At 38.8% G+C, this 22,523-nt stretch overlaps 2 protein-coding genes across 2 annotated transcripts in view; one reads left to right on the forward strand and one right to left on the reverse strand.

Annotated features, from left to right (window-relative positions):
* Nucleotides 1-5,700: 5,700 nt before the first annotated feature.
* On the reverse strand, nucleotides 5,701-15,415 carry FKBP14 (FK506 binding protein 14, 22 kDa). The gene is made up of 4 exons (XM_012640697.1): nucleotides 14,967-15,415; nucleotides 11,835-11,986; nucleotides 8,406-8,533; nucleotides 5,701-5,859 (listed from the first exon to the last, which is right to left on the reverse strand). Exons 1-4 carry the CDS (start codon nucleotides 15,161-15,163, stop codon nucleotides 5,701-5,703), a joined length of 636 nt encoding a protein of 211 aa, XP_012496151.1. The 5' UTR covers nucleotides 15,164-15,415.
* Nucleotides 15,416-17,027: 1,612 nt separating this feature from the next.
* PLEKHA8 (pleckstrin homology domain containing, family A (phosphoinositide binding specific) member 8) overlaps nucleotides 17,028-22,523 on the forward strand; it is a 52,806-nt gene continuing 47,310 nt past the window's right edge. Inside the window, exon 1 of the mRNA XM_012640752.1 lies at nucleotides 17,028-17,479. Within this exon, the coding sequence (XP_012496206.1) occupies nucleotides 17,440-17,479 (40 nt within the window). The 5' untranslated portion in view covers nucleotides 17,028-17,439. The remainder of the gene's footprint in view (nucleotides 17,480-22,523) is intronic.

Below are 22,523 nucleotides of genomic sequence, written 5' to 3' on the forward strand. Positions count from 1 at the left end.
CTTAACAATAATCTAAATTCATCAAGATGAACCACTTAATTCCTTTGGTGAATTTCAAGTTCAAGGGGAAAAAAGATTATTTTTGGTATTATTGGTTTTACATGAAGATCTACTAAGAAATCTTACTTAAATTATCAGTTAAACACAGAAATGTGGGCAATTACAGAATGACAGACTCCAAATGGACAAAAGGAAATTTAACTGCATGGTAAAGACAATTTTTTGGAGAGAAGGAATCATGTAGTAGAGACAGCATTTCACTTACTATCTTTGATAGAAAACTATGGCCAGGCACGGTGGCTCATGCCTGTAATCCCAGCAATCTGAGAGGCCAAGGCGGGAGGATCGCTTGAGCTCAGGAGTTCAAGACCAGCCTGAGCAAGAATGAGACCCCATCACTACTAAAAATAGAAAACCTAGCCAGGCGTGGTATGCGTCCATAGTCCCAGCTACTCAGGAGGCTGAGGCAGGAGGATTGCTTGAGCCCAGGAGTTTGAGGCTGCACTAAGCTACGATGATGCCACGGCACTCTACCCAGGGTGACAGAGTGAGACCCTGTCTCAGAAAAAAAGCCTATATATGTGCAGTGTAAACAGTATATACTATACGCAACACACATTATACATAAACACACAAGTGTGTGTGTGTGTGTGTGTGTGTGTGTGTGTGTATCAAGAATAGTTTTTCTCCTAAATATGACATTTTTCCACAAGGGTGCATTGCAGATAATTCTGAAAAAAATAACTTAAGAGTTATTTTGGGAAAGTCCAGTGCTCTTTTCCCTCTTCTGGTGGGGAAGATATTCACAAAAACATACTGACCATCTAATTTTTGCTGTAACAACTCAGAGTCGTAAGTATTTCTAACCCTGAGGAAGACAGTATCCCCACATAATTTATCCTTTTGGCTATTTGTTCATTTTTAGGCACAATTAGTTGCCCCAATGCACAATGCTTTCTAGAATGCAAGAAAGGATGTTCATAGAACAGAAAAATATAGGAGACTGTATGTTCAAGGGCAGACTCAAGGTTTTTGGAGTACCTCCATCAGGATCACCTAGAAAGTGGACTAAAAATGTAGATTCATGGGCCCAATCCAATAATTAGTGATAATCCCTAGGGAAAGGGTTCAGGAATTTGCACTTTTAACACGCCCTGTGTGATTCTGCTGTACACTGAAGTGTAAATCGCTGCCACATCACTGCAACCTTTAGGAACCAAGGCATGCCTCTTACTGAATTTGAGAACTAAGTTCTGAAACCAATGTTTGCTAAGATTCTTTCTGCAATCAGCCTGAAGCAAGGAGCTGGAGATAGGAGAGGCAAAGGTGAGAGAGACCAAAACAGTATTTTAAAGAAAGGAAAGAATTTCCCTTCAAATAAAGACTCCAAACCCAAATGTAAGAACACGTGGATTTCATTGTACTAAAGGGAATACACAAACTCTACTGAAAAGAATGCTGTGGATATTAAGAGGTGGAAGTACTATGATGATAATGCTTTCAAATGGGCATATGAATTTATAATCATGTTTGACATTTTAGATTCTAATTTAAACTAAAGTGGGTAAGAAACAAAAGCAAAGCAAAACAAAAACTCTAATGTCCAAGTGCTCTACATCTCTGGAAAAGAAGCTCTTTGTTATTTTTTTCCAGGGTTACTATTATAATGCTAAATTGCTTTAATAAAAAAGGTGGGAAAGTATCTTTTCTTATAACATGCCATCAGATTCCTTTTTCTCCTCTTGCAATTTCCAAACAATACTAAGAAATCACTCATGTACTCAATTCAGTGGGGAAAGATAGCATGGTGATATCCAAGTAGCATTAGAGAAAGCAATATTCTACATCATGAATAAAATGGAAAGTACAAATTCATTTCCACGGGGAAGATCCACATGGCTAATTACTTCATGTGAATCAGAAATCATTCTTTCTTGTTATTTTTATGGCAGCTCAGCATTTGATTTAATCAAGTAAGGTATTTTATAGCACTAATCTACTCAGTAGGCATAAATCATCATAATGACCACCTGTTATACACAAATCCCAAACCAAAACTACAGTAATAATAAGCACCCTCCTTTCTCCTCCTCCCTCAAAAATCCCCTCTAGAAAACACTCTCTCCAGTGCTAAAAATTCACTATTAACTATAGCCCTTAATTCTCAAGGTTTAATGCTTATTTCAAAACAATTTAAACCAAAGCACAGCTTTTTTTTCCTTTTTCTTTCCCTTGCTAAGTCCATTTTGCAAGACAAAGCACAGCCTTTTAAAAATTTTTTTGCAAATATATCTAAACAGGGTAGATAATCAGAGGCTCAAAGTGTCAATATACCTCTCTCCACCCACTACCTGTCCATCTTCCTCACCTACTTTTGACATAAAACTCAGAATAACAGTTAAGAAAATCAAACTTCTGAAGAAATTGGTACTTGAAGAATTTTTCACAAACCAATTATTTCCCAAATAAACTTTATTTTGAAAAGAATACAACATAGTTGTAAAAATTTAAATATGATACATGGAGCAGTATTAATGAGTCAAATTATATAATCATGCACCTCAGAATGACATTTTGGTCAACATCAAACTGCACATATCATGGTGGTCACATAAGATTATAACAAAGCTGGAAATATTCCTATCACCTAGTGACATCTTGATGATCCAGACCTTGTGTAGGCCTAGGCTAATGTGTTTGCGTCTTAGTTTTTAACAAAAAAAAAGTTTAAAAATAAAAAAAAATAAAAGTTTTAAAAATAGAAAAAAGCTTACAGAATAAGGATATAAACAAAATATTTTTGTACCAGCTGTTCCATGTGTCTGTGTTTTAAGCTAAGTATTATTACAAAAGAGTCAAAAGTTTTTTAAAATTAAAAAGTTTATAAAGTAACAAATTCACAGTAAATTTGTTACTGAATAAAAAATTTAGCCTAAGTATACAGTGTTCATAAAGTTTACAGTAGTGTACAGTAATATCCTAGGCCTTCATTTTCACTTACCACTCACTAACTCACCCAGAGCAACTTGCAGGCCCAAAAGCTCCATTTATGGCAAGAGCCCTATACAGGTGTACCATTTTTTATTGCTTATACCATATTTTTTACTATACCTTTTCTATGTTTAGATATACAAATACTATTGTGGTATAGCTGCCTACGGTATTCTGAATAGTAACATGCTGTACAGGTTTGTAGCCTACGAGCAATAGGCCATAACATATAGCCTAGGTATATAGTAGGCTCTACTATCTAGTTTTGTTAAGTACACTCTATGATGTTCTCAGGACCATGAAATCACCTAATGATGCATTTCTCAGAACGCATCCCCATTGTGAAGTGAGGTGTGACTGTACGTGTGAAGTCACAGTTCATGTTTGATTATTCCCGTTAACGGAAGGGTGCAAAGACACAGCTAAAGCAAAGCAGATGATTTAGAAACAACCATAGTCTATGTGTATGTTTTCATTTCATGCATACAAATATTTAGGTGAGAAGTGATACAAATTCACATAAGATTAAGACAAGAATGCTGCCTGAATAATCAAAATCCTTTTTACTTTTCTTGCTCTTCTATAGATATAGATAGCATCAGTAATGTTTATACAAAGTAGCACCATAGGACAGACTACTTTCCTTCCCCTCATCACACAGTGAAGACTTTCTGTAATGTGGCTTATAACTCCTCTGGGTTCAGGAAAACGTCAGAGACAACTTAATAGTTTTCAAGATGTTGCTGATTTCTTTGGAGGCAGGTGTTATAGTATATTCTTCCCATGAACTATATGATTTGGTGAGGAAAATGTCAATATATAATTGGTGAAAGTAGTCTACATATAATGTAGTAATTGTTCATAAGTCTTCAAAAAAACCCATGTAGATAAGTAGGAATGCAAGAACTAAGACAGACACCTGGAACCTCTCACTGTTTGGGGTTTTTGAGGCAATTCAGAGCTAACCCCAAGGTTATTCTATAAAACCGGGGCCTTTCCTAGGTCACGGGGAGAATTCTAGTGTGCCAAAAATACTCAGTAATACATCTTCAGAGGCTAAGGACTCAAAGACAAACAACAGAAGAACAAACTGAAGAGAGAATTAGGCCCAACAAATTCAAAGAGAAATTTCACCTTTTCATTAGTAGAGGGCAGCAGGAGGAACAGAAGTTGAGGACTGAAAACTGGTTCTACAGGTTAGCTGCTGACCTTGGGCATTGCAATCAATCTCTTTGAATGATAATTTCCTCATCTATAAAACAGGTCCAGTAACATACACCAGATTTTTTCATAGACTTCAGAGCAATGAGAATTGAAGGCAATAATGGACTTGATGTCATTTTGTGAACTATAAAGGACTATTGTTAGTAAGTGAAGATTTGTGACTTTTTAAAAACATTAAGGATAAAAGCCAATTTCAGATAAAATTGTAAAATCATCAATTTTTTGACCCAGGATAGGTAACTATTCAATAATAGCTACTGTAGATTTGCCTCACTTTTTGATGAGGCAAAAATGGGAAAATTTTGATTGGTTTACTAATTTCTCTTATAATACAATGTTACTGTAGTTTAATACATTAGTTACAGACTTTAGTCATTAAGAGCTAGGAAGAGTAATCTGCTAGCCTTAAAAAGTAAATGTTGACTATAAATACTACCTTGGCTACAGTATTTTGGTACATTTTATTACAAAGAAACAAACACATAAATGATTTGTCCTATTTGTCATAATAGGCCATTAGTTGCTACGAGCTGAACTTACGCAGCTTAAGTCGTAGGCAGAATGTTTCAATGCATACATATTTATATAAGTTATTAACTTTGTTACCAACTTCAGCATTGTACATCTCCTTAGTGAAGCAGTAGCTATTACCGAGTAAAGTCCAACAATTTTCCTTTTGTCCTCAAGCAGAGACTTGGAGGCAGTAAAAGACAAACTATTTCATTATAACATGAAAATAGCAAGCTTTGGGCTATTGCAAAAGGCTTTTCAAATATGTCAGTCTCTAACTTGGAGAAAAGAGAGGGAGGCAGAAATACAGGGTGCTGATTTGTGCTATAACTTGGTCTCATGTTATGGTATGTTCCCAGTTGCAATATTTTTAAATGACAACTAAGAAAGTAAAGCAAATCTTCATATATAAAAGTGGAAAACAGTCCAGAAGTCTTCTATTCGAATTAATTTTTTCTTCCCAATAACTTACCAGAAAGCAATGGGTATTTAGAAACCCTAAGGGGTTCTTTAAATAAGAGTCAGAAAAATATATAAAAATAAAAAACAGGCTGGGCGCAGCGGCTCACGCCTGTAATCCTAGCACTCTGGGAGGCCGAGGTGGGCGGATTGTTTGAGCTCAGGAGTTCGAAACCAGCCTGAGCAAGAGCGAGACCCCGTCTCTACTAAAAATGGAAAGAAATTAATCGGACAACTAAAAATATATAGAAAAAATTAGCCGGGCATGGTGGCACATGCCTGTAGTCCCAGCTACTCGGGAGGCTGAGGCAGGAGGATCGCTTGAGCCCAGGAGTTTGAGGTTGCTGTGAGCTAGGATGATGCCACGGCACTCTAGCCCGGACAACACAGTGAGACTGTCTCAAAAAAAAAAAAAAAAAAAGCAAGAATAGAATATTGTTAAAATATAAAACTTTCTTTAAAGATGATAACCCTCTCGTTTAAGATGGATGCTATATAAAATGGGTAGACATATCTCTATAACTCATCATGTTTATATGTAAATTCTCTGGCAGATATAAATCCATCTTTATCTTCATCTTCTTTATCAAAAATATCCTCCACCAAAACATCATGATGACTTTCATTCACCACCGCACCATGCTTCTCAAATTCCTTCTTTAAATACACTTTAACCTATAAAATAACAGATCTTGTTAATAATTCTGATTCAGAAGATGCTCACATTGAGCCAATTAATATCACAGACATAGACTGGTAGTTCATTTAACTATATATAATAACTACTAAACAACTACTTTATGATATATTTCTTTTCTTTCTTTTTTTTTTTTTGATACAGGCATACAGTGTGAATTAATCAAAACAGGGTAATTGGGGTATCCATCACCTCAGGTATTTAGCATTTTTTTGTGTTAGGAACATTCCAATTTCAGTCTTTTAGTTATTGTAAAGTATACCCTAACATATTATTGATTATTTTGTGATATATTTCTTTTTTTTTTTTTTTTTTTTTTTTTGAGACAGAGTCTTGCTCTGTTGCCTGGGCTAGAGTGCCGTGGCATCAGCCTAGCTCACAGCAACCTCAAACTCCTGGGCTTAAGCAATCCTCCTGCCTCAGCCTCCCAGGTAGCTGGGACTACAGGCATGCACCACCATGCCAGGCTAATTTTTTCTATATTTTTAGTTGTTCAACCAATTTCTTTCTATTTTCAGTAGAGACAGGGTCTTGTTCTTGCTCAGGCTGGTCTTGAACTCCTGAGCTCAAACGATCCGCCCGCCTCAGCCTCCCAGAGAGGTAGGATTACAGGCGTGAGCCACCGCCCCCGGCAATATATTTCTAATGACAATAAAAGAATTATAAGAAATCTTTTCCCTTAAAAAAAAACTGTTGCTATATTGTTATAGTAGAGACACAAAATATTGCTCAGAGTTAAAGATAAAGCTCATATCACATATACAATCCTTATATCAAATGTAAGCCTTATATTATTTGAAAAATACCCAATGAAAGCATACTACGTGTTCTTACTTTGAGTCTAAATAAAGCCAAGTATTTGAAAGACTGCTATCTTTCAATCCACTAAGTTATCCAGATCTATTTTTCTGTTGAGTCAGAATTCCAAACACCTCTCTTAAAACCAGATTAAATGGTGGCATTTTTGACTTGAATAAATGTCTGCCAGCAGTAGGTGCTGTGGGTCTGTCTATAATCATGCCACACTCAGCGAGCCTAACACAACCTTCCGATCTCAGAAATCAAAGCAAAATCCAGCCTGGTAAGTGGCGAGGCTACAATTTTCCCTTTTCATTCAGATGTTTAAAAATATAAACAAAATACTGTTCCCAATTTCCTACTAGATTCACCATAATACAATTCAACCTGTATTTTCATTTCTAATATCTCCACTCTTCCTTCTGTTTAGATCAGCAGTTTAAAATCTTCCTGCTCCCACCCCCAACATGCAAACAGATAGTGTATGTTTATTTTTAAGTTAAAGTGATTTAATGCAGTTGTGAAAAAAAAAAAGGATGAAACTCTATGGATTAATGTAGAATATATCTCCAGGATATATTGTGTGAATAAAACAAGATGCCAAATAGTAGTAGTTTGCTACCTTTTGTGTAAGAAAGGGGAAAATAAGAATATGTATTTATATTTGTTTATATTCGCATAGAGAAACACTGGAAGGATATATAAGAAATTAATAAAGCTGGATGAGGGGGTCACAGGGTAGAAGAGGATGTGGGTAGGAGAAAGATTTAAATAAATATCTTTTTATACTGGGTTGATTTTTGAACCATATGAATGTATTGTATATTCAATATTTTTTAATGAGTGGGAATTAAAATTTATCTTGGATGGAAGAAAAAGGCATATGACTGGTAACACTATGAGGTATGATAAATGTAGTGGCTGTGGATCATGACCCTGTGGTTCATAACGACTTACTTTATTCAAGACTCCCTCATATCCTGGCCATTAAAAAGGTGAAATTGATCAAAGCATAAAATAAAAAATGACTTGATATCTGACCAGCTAGGCCAGAATGGAGAGTGCAGGTAGATAAAAAACATGGGGATAAATATCGACCTCCACTTCTCTCTCCACAGCATCCAGACTAAGGCAGGTATGTGTAGCAATGGCTGCAAAAGCCTAAATTATAGGGAGAAACCTCTCCTTCCTTTCTCCTTACCCAAAGGCCCAGACTTTGATGGGGCTGGGGAAGGTCCCCTGCCATGGAAAACCCTGGCTGGAGTGTCCTTACTCCAAGTGCTAACCTGAACAAAACTGAGCATGCAAATTACTTGCCGTTAATTGCTAGGAAATCACTATGAAATGCATTTAACACCCAGTCTACAGTTTTGAACAGAAACTGTCCACATGAGATATTTCTCAGGACATCTAGTTACTTACACAGTGACTGTAAATGGGGACTGTCTTGGCCAAAATGGGTCTTCAAAGACCCAAGGGTAAGGATAAGATACAGTGAGCCCTAGGCACTGGGGTGAAAGAAAAAAAGCAAAAGACTGAATTGGTGCTTTTTAAGTCTATTTCTCTCCAAAACAATGATTTCCTATGAAAAAGTCAACTTTCAAAGCATCAGCATTTTAAGAAAACTTATAAATAAATAACATTTCACCTAAATAAAAATAAAAATTTTAAATATATTTCTAAAAAAGTGAGAGGAAGGAATGGAGAGAGGGAGGGAGAAGGTCACCTCATCTTTAGAGAGTTTCCAGTCATCATTAAGATCCATTTCTTGGAATGATTCGTGGGATCTTGGTCCATTTCGAATCTCTAGGAGATCAATGTTGAATATCAGTGTACTCTCTGGAGGAATTTTACCTGACATGATGAGAGAAGGGGGAAAGTTTTATTTAAAAGATCAAAAGTTTTAGTAATAGAAAACTAGTGGCAATTGAAAAAAATATTTTTTAGCTGAATTAAAAAACCTTCCTAAGATTGTCTTATATGATGGAAATTAATTACACTACAAGTAACAGCAAAATAGAGTAAAAGAAGGAATAATCCAAACTAGCAGAGCAAAAGCTTTCCGTTTTTGGCTTAACAATTTAAAAAAATTACACAAATACATATACAGAGATGAACCTAATAGCCTGGGTATTACATTTCAAATATAACTAAGATATTACATATTATATGTTGAGAATGATTTAAAAGCCTTTAGATAATTCAGAGTTAATTATATTACAAGCAATTTACTAACTTTTGGGTCAGGAAGTCCTGACCTAAAAACTACATAGTAACCTATGAATAGTACGTCCATCTCTGCCACCAGGAGGCAGTATATAATTGAATGAGCTCTGGTGTCATACTGGCTGGGATTCAAGTTTACATCTGCCCATCTCTAAGCCTCAGTTTCCTCTTCTGTAAAATTTAGATGATAATATTTCCCACCTCAAGAATCTGTTCGGAGGACGATGGGAGAATATCCATGCAAAGTACTTAGCATTATACTTCACAAATAGCAAGCTCTCAATACATGTTACTGAGATATAATTATTTTAACGGGCTTTAAAAATAATGCAGGAAGGTTAAAAAAGTTCAAAAAGTTAGAAAGCACCTCTGCTAGTATAGAACATTATACATATGTTGAAGACATTTCATAGGAGGGGAGCAATTAAAATAAATTTCTGAGAAGGGAGATGAAAAACTCTTTAAAAAGTAAAAAAAAACAAACCAGCTTTGTTAAAGTCCCAGGGACCTAAAAAAACAACAACAACAAAACAAACCTAAACCATCTGGGAAGTATGGATAGTTTTTTTCAAACTTGTTTCCTTATAACTATATTTAACATATAGGTCTGGGTAAACATGTTGAATATTTCTTAGTCACCTCCTCATCTCACATATTTTCATGAAAGAGCATTTGTAAGTTCCAAAAAGAAAAACACTTACGTTGTGTGCTGAAGCTTACCATTCCAGATCTAGACAGAGAAGGGACATGCACTAGGTCATTGATAAAACTGGTATCTTCCCAAAGGAGGCATGCAAGCGTGTACTAAAAGACTACAAAATTGGTGTTAAATACGTATTAGAAGAATTAGTTTCATGGCACTCCAGTTTGAAGGAAATGACTCTAATTTAGATCTCTAATTATGATGAAGTAAAACTGAGATAAATATAGTATGCAGAAAGAGTAATGGACTAATACTACCTATAGTGGTCTCCCCTTATCTGCAGGGGATACATTCCAAGCCTCCCAGTGGATGCCTGAAACCGTGAATGGTACCCAACCCTATATATACTATGTTTTTTCCTATACATACATACATACATAGGATTATGTTTAATTTATAAATTAGGTACAGTAAGAGATTAACAACAATAATAAAATAGAACAATTACAACAATATACTGTAAACGAGTTATGTGAATGTGGTCCCTCCCTCCTTCCTTTTCTCTCTTTCTCAAAATATTAAATAGCTTAGTATTTTGAGACTGCTGTTGACCACAGGTAACAAAAACCACAAAAAGTAAAATAGCAGATGAGGGGGAACTACTGTATATAAATGTTAAAGGTAAGACAATAAAGATACAGGAAAGTAGAAGAATACTTTTGAAGTATCACAGAAACATTTTCCAGATACTTGATTTTCTTCTCTAAAGAGGATTATAATTAAAATAAGAATTGAGTTTGGTTAGTAAATCCTATCCCATGAACAAAATTTATGGAGCTGGTTCCATTTTAGAATATGTAATGCTTCACATATGGCACCTATTTTCCTCCTCAGGAAACTGGGGCTGGGAATCCTGCCCACCGCGTTGTCAAGACCTACAGATGCTGTGAAGTCTGTATTTATACTATATCAGAGTGGTTTTCGGTCTGGTTCTGATTTCAAAATTTATTTTTTCTTCATTATATAAGTATTAATAATACATGCTCATTGTAGAGAATTTGGAAGATAGACCAGAAATAAATATGATTCTCAGTATCACAGTCCCTTGTTAACATTCTTATTTATTTTCTTATGATTGACTTTCTATGTGTACATACTTTTTTCCCTATACTTACTATCATACTATATACACTATAGCTTTCTTTTCTACTTTTATATATTAATATAACATTACATCACACACATTTTGGATATAATTTTTAAAATCTTTGAAAATGCCATTTTAAATAACTGGGCCATATTTTATTTAGCTAAAATCTTTATCATTATACACTTAAGTCAGTTCTACTTTTTTTGCTATTAGAAACAAGGCAGTGATGGACATCCCTGTTCAAAAATCTTTCTCCTGATATCTAATTATTCCCTTAGGTTAGATTCCAATAAAGGAATTATAGGAAAAATGCATATAAACATCTTCAGGCCTCTTGATACATATCACCAAATAAATAGCCCTTTGGAAAGTTGCAGGGGTTCTCACTTAAACACCAGCCGTATGTGCCTACCCTGAAACAAACTAGCACAAAAGCTCTCTGGATCAGCTGGCCAGCTTGCTTCTGCTTTGTGACATAGGAGAATTAAATTCATTTCATGTCACTCCATTAGTTTTTAAAATAAATTGTTAAAAGCTTTATACATAAATTTTAAAATGGGAATGAAAAGAACTCCCAATAAGCATTAGCTGTGGGAGATTTCATTGCCATGAGTCATATACAGCCCACATCTAAAACACATTCAAGGCCTTAATAACCCATATTTCAAGTGTTCGTTTATGTTGAGTGATCTTTATTTTTGCATTGTTAAAACAAATTGGTGAGTTTCAATTTGGGAGGATGAAAAAGTTCTGGAGATGCATAGTGGTGATGGTCACACAATAATGTGAAAGTATTTAATGCCACTGAACTATATACTTAAAAATGAGTCAAATGGTAAATATTATATAATGCGTATTTTACAATTTAAAAACCTACCATATTGGTGAACAGTATTATTAAAGTGCCAGCTTCCAGTACCTGTTTCATTGTTAGCTTAGTTGCCCATTTAGATATTATGGCTTTAACTGGTCATTTCAATTGATAATCAAGACACAATTATATTTCCTAAAGGAACACAAGCCCTCTGTTTACTTCCAGGAGAAAAAAAAATACCTAGTAGTTACTCTAACTTCTGTCTCTTAATTTAGAGAAGAAGTCTAGTGCTATATAGTAAGAAATACAGAAGTGCTATTACCTTTTCCTTCTTTTCCATAGCCCAGGGCAGGAGGAATGATGAGCTTTCTCTTCTCTCCTACACACATTCCTTTCAAACCCTGGTCCCAACCTTTCAGAGCCTCCAGGATGCCCAGGGTAAACCAAATGGGCTGGCCGTTGTTATGTTTGTGACTATGATAGAAAGAAAACACATTGGAACTCTTTAGTAACTTTATTTTTTTTCATTGCTTTAGTGGATTTTTCCCACTTATAAATAGTTAAATTTATTAGCTTGGAAATTAAAGAAAACAGAAATTCTTTATTTGCACACACACACCTCCACGTCAACTTTATAGTACTCCAATTGACTGCCCATCTTTCTGGATGTAAATTTCACACAGTTGACTCAGCCTGAGAAGGGCAGAGGGAATAATAATCAAACAATTAACAACTGAGCATTTGCTGTATACCAGGTATTATCCTAAATTTTTTGCCTCTTTTAACTCTAACAACAATTCTATGATGTAAGTACCACTGTTATGCCATTTTGTAGATGAGGAAACAAAGGTTAAGCATGCCAGTCTTTGACCTAACTCAAGTTCAAGGTCTTAACCACAAAGTTATGCTGTCCAGGAAGGCCACTAGGTTGCAGAACAGGGAGAAAATAATGGAAAATGGCTGAGTTTGGGAAGGAGGATGAGAGGCTAAGGAAAATTTACTGCCAACACATGTGGGTCCATGAACACACCAACGTGGAGAGTCAGGAGCACAGGATGTTATATCTTGCTTGAAAACTGTCCTGATCTATGGCCTGCTGATGGCGCTGATGAGTGGAAAAGGCTGTTTCATCCCTGAATCCCCACTCAGACCCTGGCCCAGCTCCCTCCCCAGGGGTCCACTGTGGGGCTATATAGGGAAGTCTGGAAGAGCGGCCCCTCAAGGACTAGGGAAGAAGGAAATAGTCAAGATGTCCTGGCTTGTAAGCTAAAGAGAGGCTAGCCTAAGAAAACCAACCTGCCACGCTACTGGGAAGCTTCAGCTCTCTTTTGGTGCAATAAGGGAAGTGTTCTATTCAAGGATATCTTGTAGGTGAGAATAAGAAGTCATTCTACTAGGCTTCATGGGTACTAAGGTTACTATATCCAGCTAAATGCCATTTTTTTTCCTGTTTTCTTTAATATACCCCCATGACTGACATAACAAAATGCCAACTGTAGAAAAGTTGGGAAGGCTAGAAAAGAAAAAAGAAGGAAGAAACAATCTATTACCCAGCACTGACTATAGTTTTGGCACATTTCTTGTTACAGCTATTTACCGCATAGGCTATGGTTCTAGAAATGGCAAACATGCTTTATGGACTGATCATTTGATGGTATTTCTTCACAATATTCAAGAAGAGTTAGTTGCTTCTCACCATTTATGTAAAGGCTGCATGACTACAGTCTCCTCACCAGGTATAGAACTAAGTAATGAACTGCTAAATAATATCCCATGGATACCACCAAAAATTGCACAGATTTTTGGTTCTGAGGCTTGAAAGAAATCAGGCTGGGCCTAAAAGAGACCAGACTAAAAATAAGAATGTAATTAAAAATTTAAAATGCAAATCACAATATTGTTTAACGTGCACTGTGGCACCTGCCTTGATGACAAGAAGAAAGGGCTCTTGAGAATTCTATGGTAAGCTATCTTTCTGGAACTTTTTACCAGGGCTAATAGAGTTCAGAGACGAGTGCCATTCACTTCCCCCAAACTCCACAACAGACCAGGTCTGAATGCCCAATAAAGGTAGCTTATCAAAAAATGAGGTCTAAGATGGGCCACGAAGCTTCATTGTTTTTAGTTCATGTCATTCCCTCTACCTGCAACATCCTCCTCCCCCTCTTTATACCCCTAGAAACCTTTACCCATCTTTCAAGGCCCATCTCACTTATGGTCTCTGAGCAGTCTTTCTCTTTTCCACCTCTCACAGCATAACCAATTCCAGACTCTGTTATGCTTTGGTAACACTTTGAATATTCTTTACTTATATCCGCGGTCCCCAACTTTTTGGCATTAGGGACTGGTTTCATGGAAGACAATTTTTCCCAGGACTGGGGATGGGGGCATGGGGTGTCATGGGTGGGGGTGTGTGTGATGCAGAGCTCAGGTAGTGAAGCACAGCCTGTTTCCTAACAGGCCACCGACTGCTAATAGGGGTTGGGGACCACAGCTCTATATCATTGAGTTATTTACTTGTCTTCCTCCCCTTCATAGATGGTGTACTGGTAGAGGACAAGAACCTGCTCTTAGTCATCTATGCATTTCCAGAGTCTAACCTGTGGCCATTCAACAAGAGTTTGATAGATAAATGAATAGATGAGGATGATTCAAAGTCAAAATTTTTTAATCTCCTTTGTACCCAGTGCAGAGCCTGACATAAAGAAATGCTCACTAAATATTTTTGAAATGGAATGAATGAAAACCAATGCCTAATTGGAAATCATTACATTTGTCAACCTTTTCCATGTCACAATTTCTTTGTTTACAGAACAGAAAGTATAGTGTAACCATCTGAAAATCCTTCATGTAAAATAACCACACCCACCCTATCAATGAAGTCTTACTTTTCAGAAAGAAGCAAATGACTACAGAAATCATGGTCCTGTGCCTTGACCAAAAATGTCAACTGTCAGAACAAAAGTTAAATAGGTCAATGAAATAGCATTAGTATATCCTTCAACAGACAAATAAGTGTGTATTTTGCTCTTCGAGTTGCTATGAAAAGTTTTAAGTTAATATCACCTACACCAAATTAAAAATGGAATCAAATCATTTTTTCCCTAAGGAATGGAGTTGGAGATATAAGAATTCTTTTGAGCTTTTTCTACTTATTGTATAATTATATGTCTAGATATTTCTGCAATATTTCAAAAATTCTAGTTCTAATTTTTATAATAAAAAAAGTAACCGCTTTATCCAGACCACGTTTCCAATAATACCTTCAAAGGCCTGTCTCGTTATATAAAATTGGCTTTAAACAATTTCCTTTCCCCAAAGAAGGAAATAAGGTATTTCAGTTTTTTAAAACAGAGGTAAAACCAGGTTCACCCTACCTTTCCTGCTGGAGAGCTGGTATGGGTGGGGTGGGTTCTTTATTATTATACTTTACAAACTGGGCTTAATTACTTACGTGGAGTGAAATAAAGAGCCGTCCTTTTCTAAATAGCCTTCATAGTGGACCAACATCAAATCCCCTCCCTTGGTTTTGCGATGGCAGATGAAAGGCTTCTGGAGAACTTCAATTTTCACTTCTGGTTCAGGGATCAGAGCCCCAATCAAAGAAGTGACTAGCAGCATCAAGATCGCGTTCCACAAGAAAAGCCTCATGTTGCCGAAGCAGGAAAGAAGTCCCTACAAAAACAGAGAAAGGGCCCTTGACTTCATAGAGTTAAGAATGTAGCTGAAGGCTAGGGACAACTTGCCTCTGGCAAGTTCAGGACTCCCCCTTCCTTCCTAGAGGACGTGGCACATTTACTACTAACAACTTTCCCACACTGCGCGAACTCACCTTTAAAGAGTTAAACCCAAACCCGGGCTTGACTGGCTCTTATAACGCAGCTGTCTGGAAAGAGCGGCCTCCCATTGGCTTGCGGTGCTGTCCCTCAGGCACCTCTCCAGCCAATGACGCTGCAACAATGTACTTTACAGTTTGGTCGTGCGGGGCAGCCTCCAAGCGGCGAGCCACGCGGAGTGGTCCTAGAGCCCGGCGGATTAAGGAACTCAACGAGCCGTGACTTTGGAAGAGGGGTAGGGCGTGGAGCCAACCGGAAATTCCGCCGGCAGACTTACCTATGTAAAGAACCCCAGCTGAGTCGAGGTGGGAGTAGCCCGGGACCCAGAAAAACCGTCGGAGTTTCAGGAAAGACTTGTTTACGCTCGCCGTTGGAGAGCGCCCCGCCCCCACCGAAGATGCCATAATCCTGCGCTTCCGCTATTATTTAATAATTTACATTACGGACTATAAAGACTTAGTGCTTTAGGGTTCACAAAGTGCGTTCCTGGAGCATGAACCTCACTACACCAGTAAGGCAGGTTCCTTTTTCCCATTTAAAAGATAAGTAAATTTAGGCTGGGAAAGGTTAAGTGTCTTACTTAAGGTCATTTGACCCCGAAACAGTTGAGCTCCGCCTTCAAGGCAGGTCTGATTCATTCCACAGCACCGCGTAACGTTGCGGCTGCTAATAATTAGCAATTTTAGTGCAGAGGGTAAATAATGGAGAAGCACGTGCAGAGCCCCACTTTAAAGAAATGGTAATCAAGCTTACGAATTACACAGCCTCATCTTAGTTTACATTTTCTAGCTTTACATTCTTCGTCTAATTTCAAAAGCAATACGTGCTCATTGATTTGTAAGAAACTGGCAGCAGTAGGATTTCCAGATAAAATACAGGAGCCGAATGAAATTCGAATTTCAGATAAATAACAAATAATTGTTCTGTATTTTTATTTACTAAATCTGGCAACTTTACATTAAAGAAAAAGAAAGATCGCCTCTAACGCCACCATCCTAACATTTTGCTGCATGCATCTGTGACAAATACCTGAAGCAATTTGGATTTGGATTGTACACTTTTCTCACCTTCTCTATCCATTTACTCTATTGTTAACATTTTTCCCGGTCAAATATCCTTAACACAGTGCATTCTCACAGCTTAATGGATTTAGGAATTCCCTGGGGATCTCGTTAAAATGCAAATTTTGATTCAGGAAGTCTGGGCTCAGAGCGAGATTCTGCATTTCTAATAAGCTCCTAGGTGATGTCAACGCACCGGGTCCATGAACCACATTTCCAGGAGGAGGACAAAACCTATTTACACTGGCCGCACAGTATTCTATCCTGAAATTCCAATCATCTCCGCACGCTCCACTGTCTAGGACCTCGGGTGTCGGGGGTTCAATAGCTATTAAATAAGAATTGGATTCTGGGGACTAGAACCCAGGGGGTATCGTTAGCGGTCACGAAGACTTCCACACATCAGCGGTGGGAGCCTAACCCTACGGCAGCATTTACAGTCAGAACTGTCCCACACTTGTCTCGGGGGCCTCCCTCTTGCCCTCTCGCTCACAGCCTCCTCCCCAGCCCGTTGCCGAGGACTCAATCTCCCTGCGGGCCTTTCCCGCTACGTCAGCCCGGCCGCCGCGAAGCCCCGGAGTGGATTTTGGGAACGTGCGCGAGTAAGGCGCACTGGGCATGCGCGAGCGCGCGCCGGGCTGGGAGTTCCAGAGCTCAGGTAACGCGCGGTGGCGCCGCCCGCGACCGGCTACCTGGTCCGTGGCAATTTGAAGGCTTAGGCGCCCGTCAGGCCCACCCAGCGCCTCGGCCTCCTGTGCACAGCGCGCCCGGCCCCGCCGCGCCGGCCCACCGGCTGCCCGCGGCTTCTCGCGCCGAGGCCGCCGCAGTGACCCCGCCCCCGCGCCGAGTATGTGAGGCGGGCCGGGCGTCCCCGCACCGGGCCCGGGCGCCGGGAGTGGGCGTCTGGGCTGCGCCGGGCGATGGCCCTGCTGCCGGTGCTCCTCGCCTCCTGGGCCCTGGGGCAGTGAGGGGGCCGGCGGGCGTGGGCAGGCGGCCCCGGCCCGGCGGGGGCCGGGGGACCGTGGGCGCCATGGAGGGGGTGCTGTACAAGTGGACCAACTATCTGAGCGGTGAGTGGGCGCACCTGGGGCCGGCCCTTTGTCTGAGTGGTCGGAGGGCGGCGTCGGGACGCACCTGGGGCGTCGGGGTCACGGTCCCTCCTGAGACCCCGGGGGCTGGCGCAGACCGGGAATATTTCCTATAGCAGTTCTCTCATAGGACTCTGTTACCCCTGCTGTACGGGCACAGCCCTCTCTTGGGGATGGGTGAGAGCAGTAGCTGCCCTTTCACTTCAAGGAAAGCTAAGATTTGGGGTGACTTGAAAGGCAAAGGGCCCCCGACGTCAGCGGGAGGAAGGCGCTGACGCCCCACTGTGGGGTCCTCTGAGAGTCCCTCGAATTCTGGCGAGGGAGCCGGACTCGCCTGGCCTGCAGCTAGTTAGGGAGGTTTCAAATGAATGCCAGCAGCGACCTGAAATTCCAGAGGTGAAAGATCCTTCATCAGAGTCCCTAGTGCAAACACTTTCCCTTTGTCACCTTCAGAGTCATCTGCATGCAGACCAGGGTATGAGAGTTCCAGCTCAAAGCTCCAAAGTATCCACGAGGTTTTTTGTTTTCTCACTGAGCATTCCTTTTTGTTTTACAGACTGAGAAATTGCCGTAAAATGAATACAAATATTAGCAGCTGTTTCCTTGCCCTGCCTAGCAGAATGGCTTAAAAATAGCACCCCGCCCCTTTTCCGATTTGTGGAAGTAAAAGCTGCATATCTTGAGAAGGTTATAACTATTCTTCAACTGTGGAGATGGTTCAGAACGAGCATTTTTGCGTTTGTGCAACCAATATTTATTAATAATAAAAGCTTATATGCTGGAAACTGTGCTAGGCACTTTTTTTTTAAATTAAACTTTTTCTTAAGGATAATGGACTAGGTAGGTATTTAAAATTTTGATGGCAATATGTTTGAAACCAGGAATGTTTCCAGTATCTCTTAGAGTGGGGGAGAGATTTTCTCATCCTTTATTTTGTGGGACAGTTTTTTTAAAGAGTGTGGTGTGGTGATGCTCTGGGTGTTTTAAGGGTGGGCGTATCTGGAAGGATCCATTGGCATAGTGTCTTTAAGGAGGTCACACAGCACAGCAAAAAGTGCACCTGTTGGGTTTACCCAGAATCCTTTTCTTTTGCATAATGTAGTTAGCAGAGAGTTCTCCTGTTTATTTTTTCCATAATCATTAGTAGAGACTGAATGAGGAGAGATGTTTTCTTTAGAAAACTTGGCTGTTGCTTCAGGGACCTTTTGTAAAGTTAGCAATTAGATTAGATATGGGTAGCTCAAAGCTGGGCTTTGGTTTGATGAATGCCAGAGGCTGATTAACACTATAGTAACCTAAGGGGAGGAGGCTTGACCAGACAGTTTTCCTTTTGAAGTCTCTCTAAGCTCATTGTGTGACTTGTTCCCTGGACCCACGTGCCTCCTCCTTTGGGCATACTGTTCATAGAACCCAGTCACACCACTGGGTACTTTTCCAGATATACTTAGATTTATGGTTCAGCACATGCTCTTCCATTAGGAGATAAATTTGCTTTGGAAAGGAACAGTAATAGCCTAGGAGGATCACATGCATTCTTGTTTCCTCCACTGTTTACCCTCCTTTGCAAGTTGGTCTCCCAAAAGAGCATGTGTGTTTTGTGTTAATGTCAGGCTACTTTTAAAAGGCTTATTTTAAAAAGTAACTTTTTTCCTTGTGGTTTTGCACATAATAACTTTAAAACATATATCTAAATCCAATTTTTTCTTCATTCTGAATTTTTCTCCAAAAGGAGTGCGTAACCTGTGCATCTGTTTGTGTATTTCTGTTCTGCTGACAGCTTGATATGGGATTCTTTTTGTTGAATTTGAGTGGAAAAGTTAGGAAATCAGTTTCCTAATTGATTGATCAGTTGATCTTTTGAATCCTTGGAGGATGTTGTTAATTTTATTCACCACCTACTATGTGCTGGGCACTGTGCTAGGCACAGGGGAAGCAATGTTGAATAGGTGGATAGCCTCTGCCCTCCTTAAGCCTGCAATCTGGTGGGGAAGAAAGATACTAATTGGCTAAATGATCAGCAGCGTATTCCAACTGTGTGTGATTGGAGGAAAAGGGAGGGTAGTTTGAGTTGTGGGGAAAGGCTTCTTTGAGGAAAAAATTGAAGCAGAGCCTGAAGGATAAATCAAGTTAGTTAGGTGGGGAGGCCAAGGCAGAGGAGTAGTAAGGAAGAACTTTTGAGGCACAAGGAATGCCAGTGTGAAAGCCCCAAAGCAGAATAGAGACTGGTGAATTTGAGGAAAGAAAAGAGGACCTATCTGGCTGGACCGCTGAAGAGAGTGAGGCTCCAGCAAAGATGTAGGAGTGTGTGGGAGGCCTGCTATTAACAGGGCCTCAAAGACTGGTTTAAACACTGTGATGTGATTGTGTATGTGTGTGTGCATGCATATATGTATTTGTGATAGAAAAATGATGAACTTGTTTAAAAGCTTACTCTAGTTGCAGTGTACTGTAGGAAGTTTGCTGCCTTTGTATCTCTCCTGTTGCATTTATTGTATTTTGTCAAATACTATGTATAATTATTTTGTGAACTTCTCTTGCCTCATGAATTTAAGTGACAAGTATCAATTGCTGAAAGTTGGAGACATCATCAAGCCCTGAGAATAGTTCTAGATTCCTTGCATGAGTATACCCTCTAGAATGCAGAAAGAGAAAGGAAGAGAAATCTCTTTTCGTTGAAATGCTAGGCATACTCAGGTACCCTATGCTCCCTCAGTAAAAAATGGAAAAAAAAAAAAAAAAAAACAGAGAGAGAGGGAGTTTATGTGTATTTCCTTCAGTCTTGAGCCATCCTGTCTTTTGAGGGGCAGAACATTGTATATTCTGGGATTTAGTGTCAAAACTTCTTTTCAGATATTATTATAGAAGATTAAACCTGAGATGAAAACAGAACAAATTAAACATCTTACAGACACCCATATTGTGTGAAACACAATGCTAGGCATTATATGTTTGTTATTTGTATCTTTTAAGACCTAAAAGGTAAGGGGCATTATTATACATGCAGGGCGAAGCATTAAATGCTCTAGAACACTGGTTCAGGAGTCAAAGAGACCTGAAATCTGCTTCTATCATTGTCAAATGCAGAGTCATTTTACCATTCTGAGCTTTAGTGATTATAAAAATAATCGAATTTCCCAGTTTATCATTACACTAAAAAATGTATTAGCATTTACAATGTGCCAGGCACTATTCTACACATTTTACATGGATTAACTCATTTAATCTTTGCAGCAATTTTGAGAAACAGTTGCCTTTATTGTCCTCTTTTCCCAGATGAAACACTGAGGTACAGAGAGGTGGAAGTTGCCCAAGGTCAAACAGTTATTAGGTGGCTCCAGAGACAGTGCTCCATTACATAATACTTTTACAGGTCCTTCCTGCTTTATCATTATATAATTCTAGCTGATTCATAACATACCTATATTTAAAGTATGTTTGACCTAGAATAGCAGACTCTGGGGGTGGGAAGTGGGGAGGAGTTCAGGAGTGAACAAGTCTTTGAGTGCCCGATGTTATGCGTGTATTTTGCTACACGGAGGTTTTCTGAGCTGTGCTTTCCTACTTTGCAGTTTTAGCTCCTATTCCTGCCCACTCAGCAAATAGGAGGGCTGCTACCATGAGCTTTGGCCAGCTGTAGGCTTCTTGGATCTCTCCAGCAGGTTAGGGCACTAGCACATTACAGCTCTGCATTCCAAAAATAACAGAAGCTTGCATCATGCAGGCCAGATGGTTGTCATTAAGGAGGTGCTATAATTTTGTTTCCCTCCAGGTGGAAGAAGGTGACTCTTGCCCTATATGTTTGTGCTTTGTAAACAGTGCCAGGAAGACATCTGGAATATGAGTGATCCAGAACAGGATTCATGGTCTCACAACCACTGGTCAATCTTTTTTGTTGTTGTTTTGACATCTTTATTGAGATAATAATTCATGTACCATAAAATCCATCCATTTAAAATGTACAAGTAAGTGGTTTTAGTGTATATACAGAGGGTAACCATTACCACAATCCATTTTAGAACATCTTCATTATCCCAAAAAGAAACCCAGTACCCCTTAGCAGTCACTCCCACACCCAGCCCTCACTCTTGGCAACCACTAATCTGTGCATAGATTTGCCTATTCTAGACATTTCATATAAATGGAATCATACAATATGTGGTCTTTTGTGACTGGCTTCTTTTCTTTAGAATAATGGTTTTTTTAGTTCATCCATGAGCATGTATCAGAATTTCATTTCTTTTTATGGCCAAATAATATTCCATTGTATGGATATACCACATTTTGTTTATCCATTCTTCAGTTGATGGACATTTGAGTTGTTCCTTTTTTTTTTTTAATTATTATTTTGAATAAAAGCTGCTGTGAACACTCATATGCAAGTTTTTGTATGGGCGTGTTTTAACGTCTCTTGGTTATATGCCTAGGAGTGGAATTGCTGAGTCTTATATCTCTTTGTTTAACAGTTTGAGGAATTGATGAATTGTTTTCCAAAGTAGCTGCACCATTTCATTTTACATTCTCATCAGCAGTCAAAGAAGATTCCTGTTTCTTCACATCTTCACCAACATTTGTTGTCTGTCTTTTTGATTATAGCTCTTCTAGTGGGTGTGAAGTGGTGTCTCATGACTTTGATTTGTATTTCCCTGATTAATAATGTTGATCATCTTTTCATGTGCTTATTAGCCACTTATATATCTAGTTTGGAGAAATGTCTGTTCTCATCCTTTGCCCATTTTAAAAAAATTGAGTTTTTTTAAAAAAATTGAGTTGTAAAGGTTCATTATCCTGGATATAAGTTTCTTATCAAATGTATGATTCATAAATATTTTCTTCTTTAGGTTGCCTTTTTCATTTTCTTGGTAGTATCATTTGCATCACAAAAATTTTTAGTTTTGATGTCCAATCTATCCATTTTTTCTTAAAAGAAAATAAATTGCTTATGCTTTTAGTGTCATATCTTAAGAAACCATGACCAAACCCAAGGTTATGAACACTTTTTTTTAATAGTTTTTAGACATTACATTTA

This window comes from Propithecus coquereli, unplaced genomic scaffold (assembly GCF_000956105.1).
Source record: "Propithecus coquereli isolate 6110/MARCELLA unplaced genomic scaffold, Pcoq_1.0 Scaffold156, whole genome shotgun sequence".
In the NCBI taxonomy this organism is placed as follows: Eukaryota; Metazoa; Chordata; class Mammalia; order Primates; family Indriidae; genus Propithecus; species Propithecus coquereli.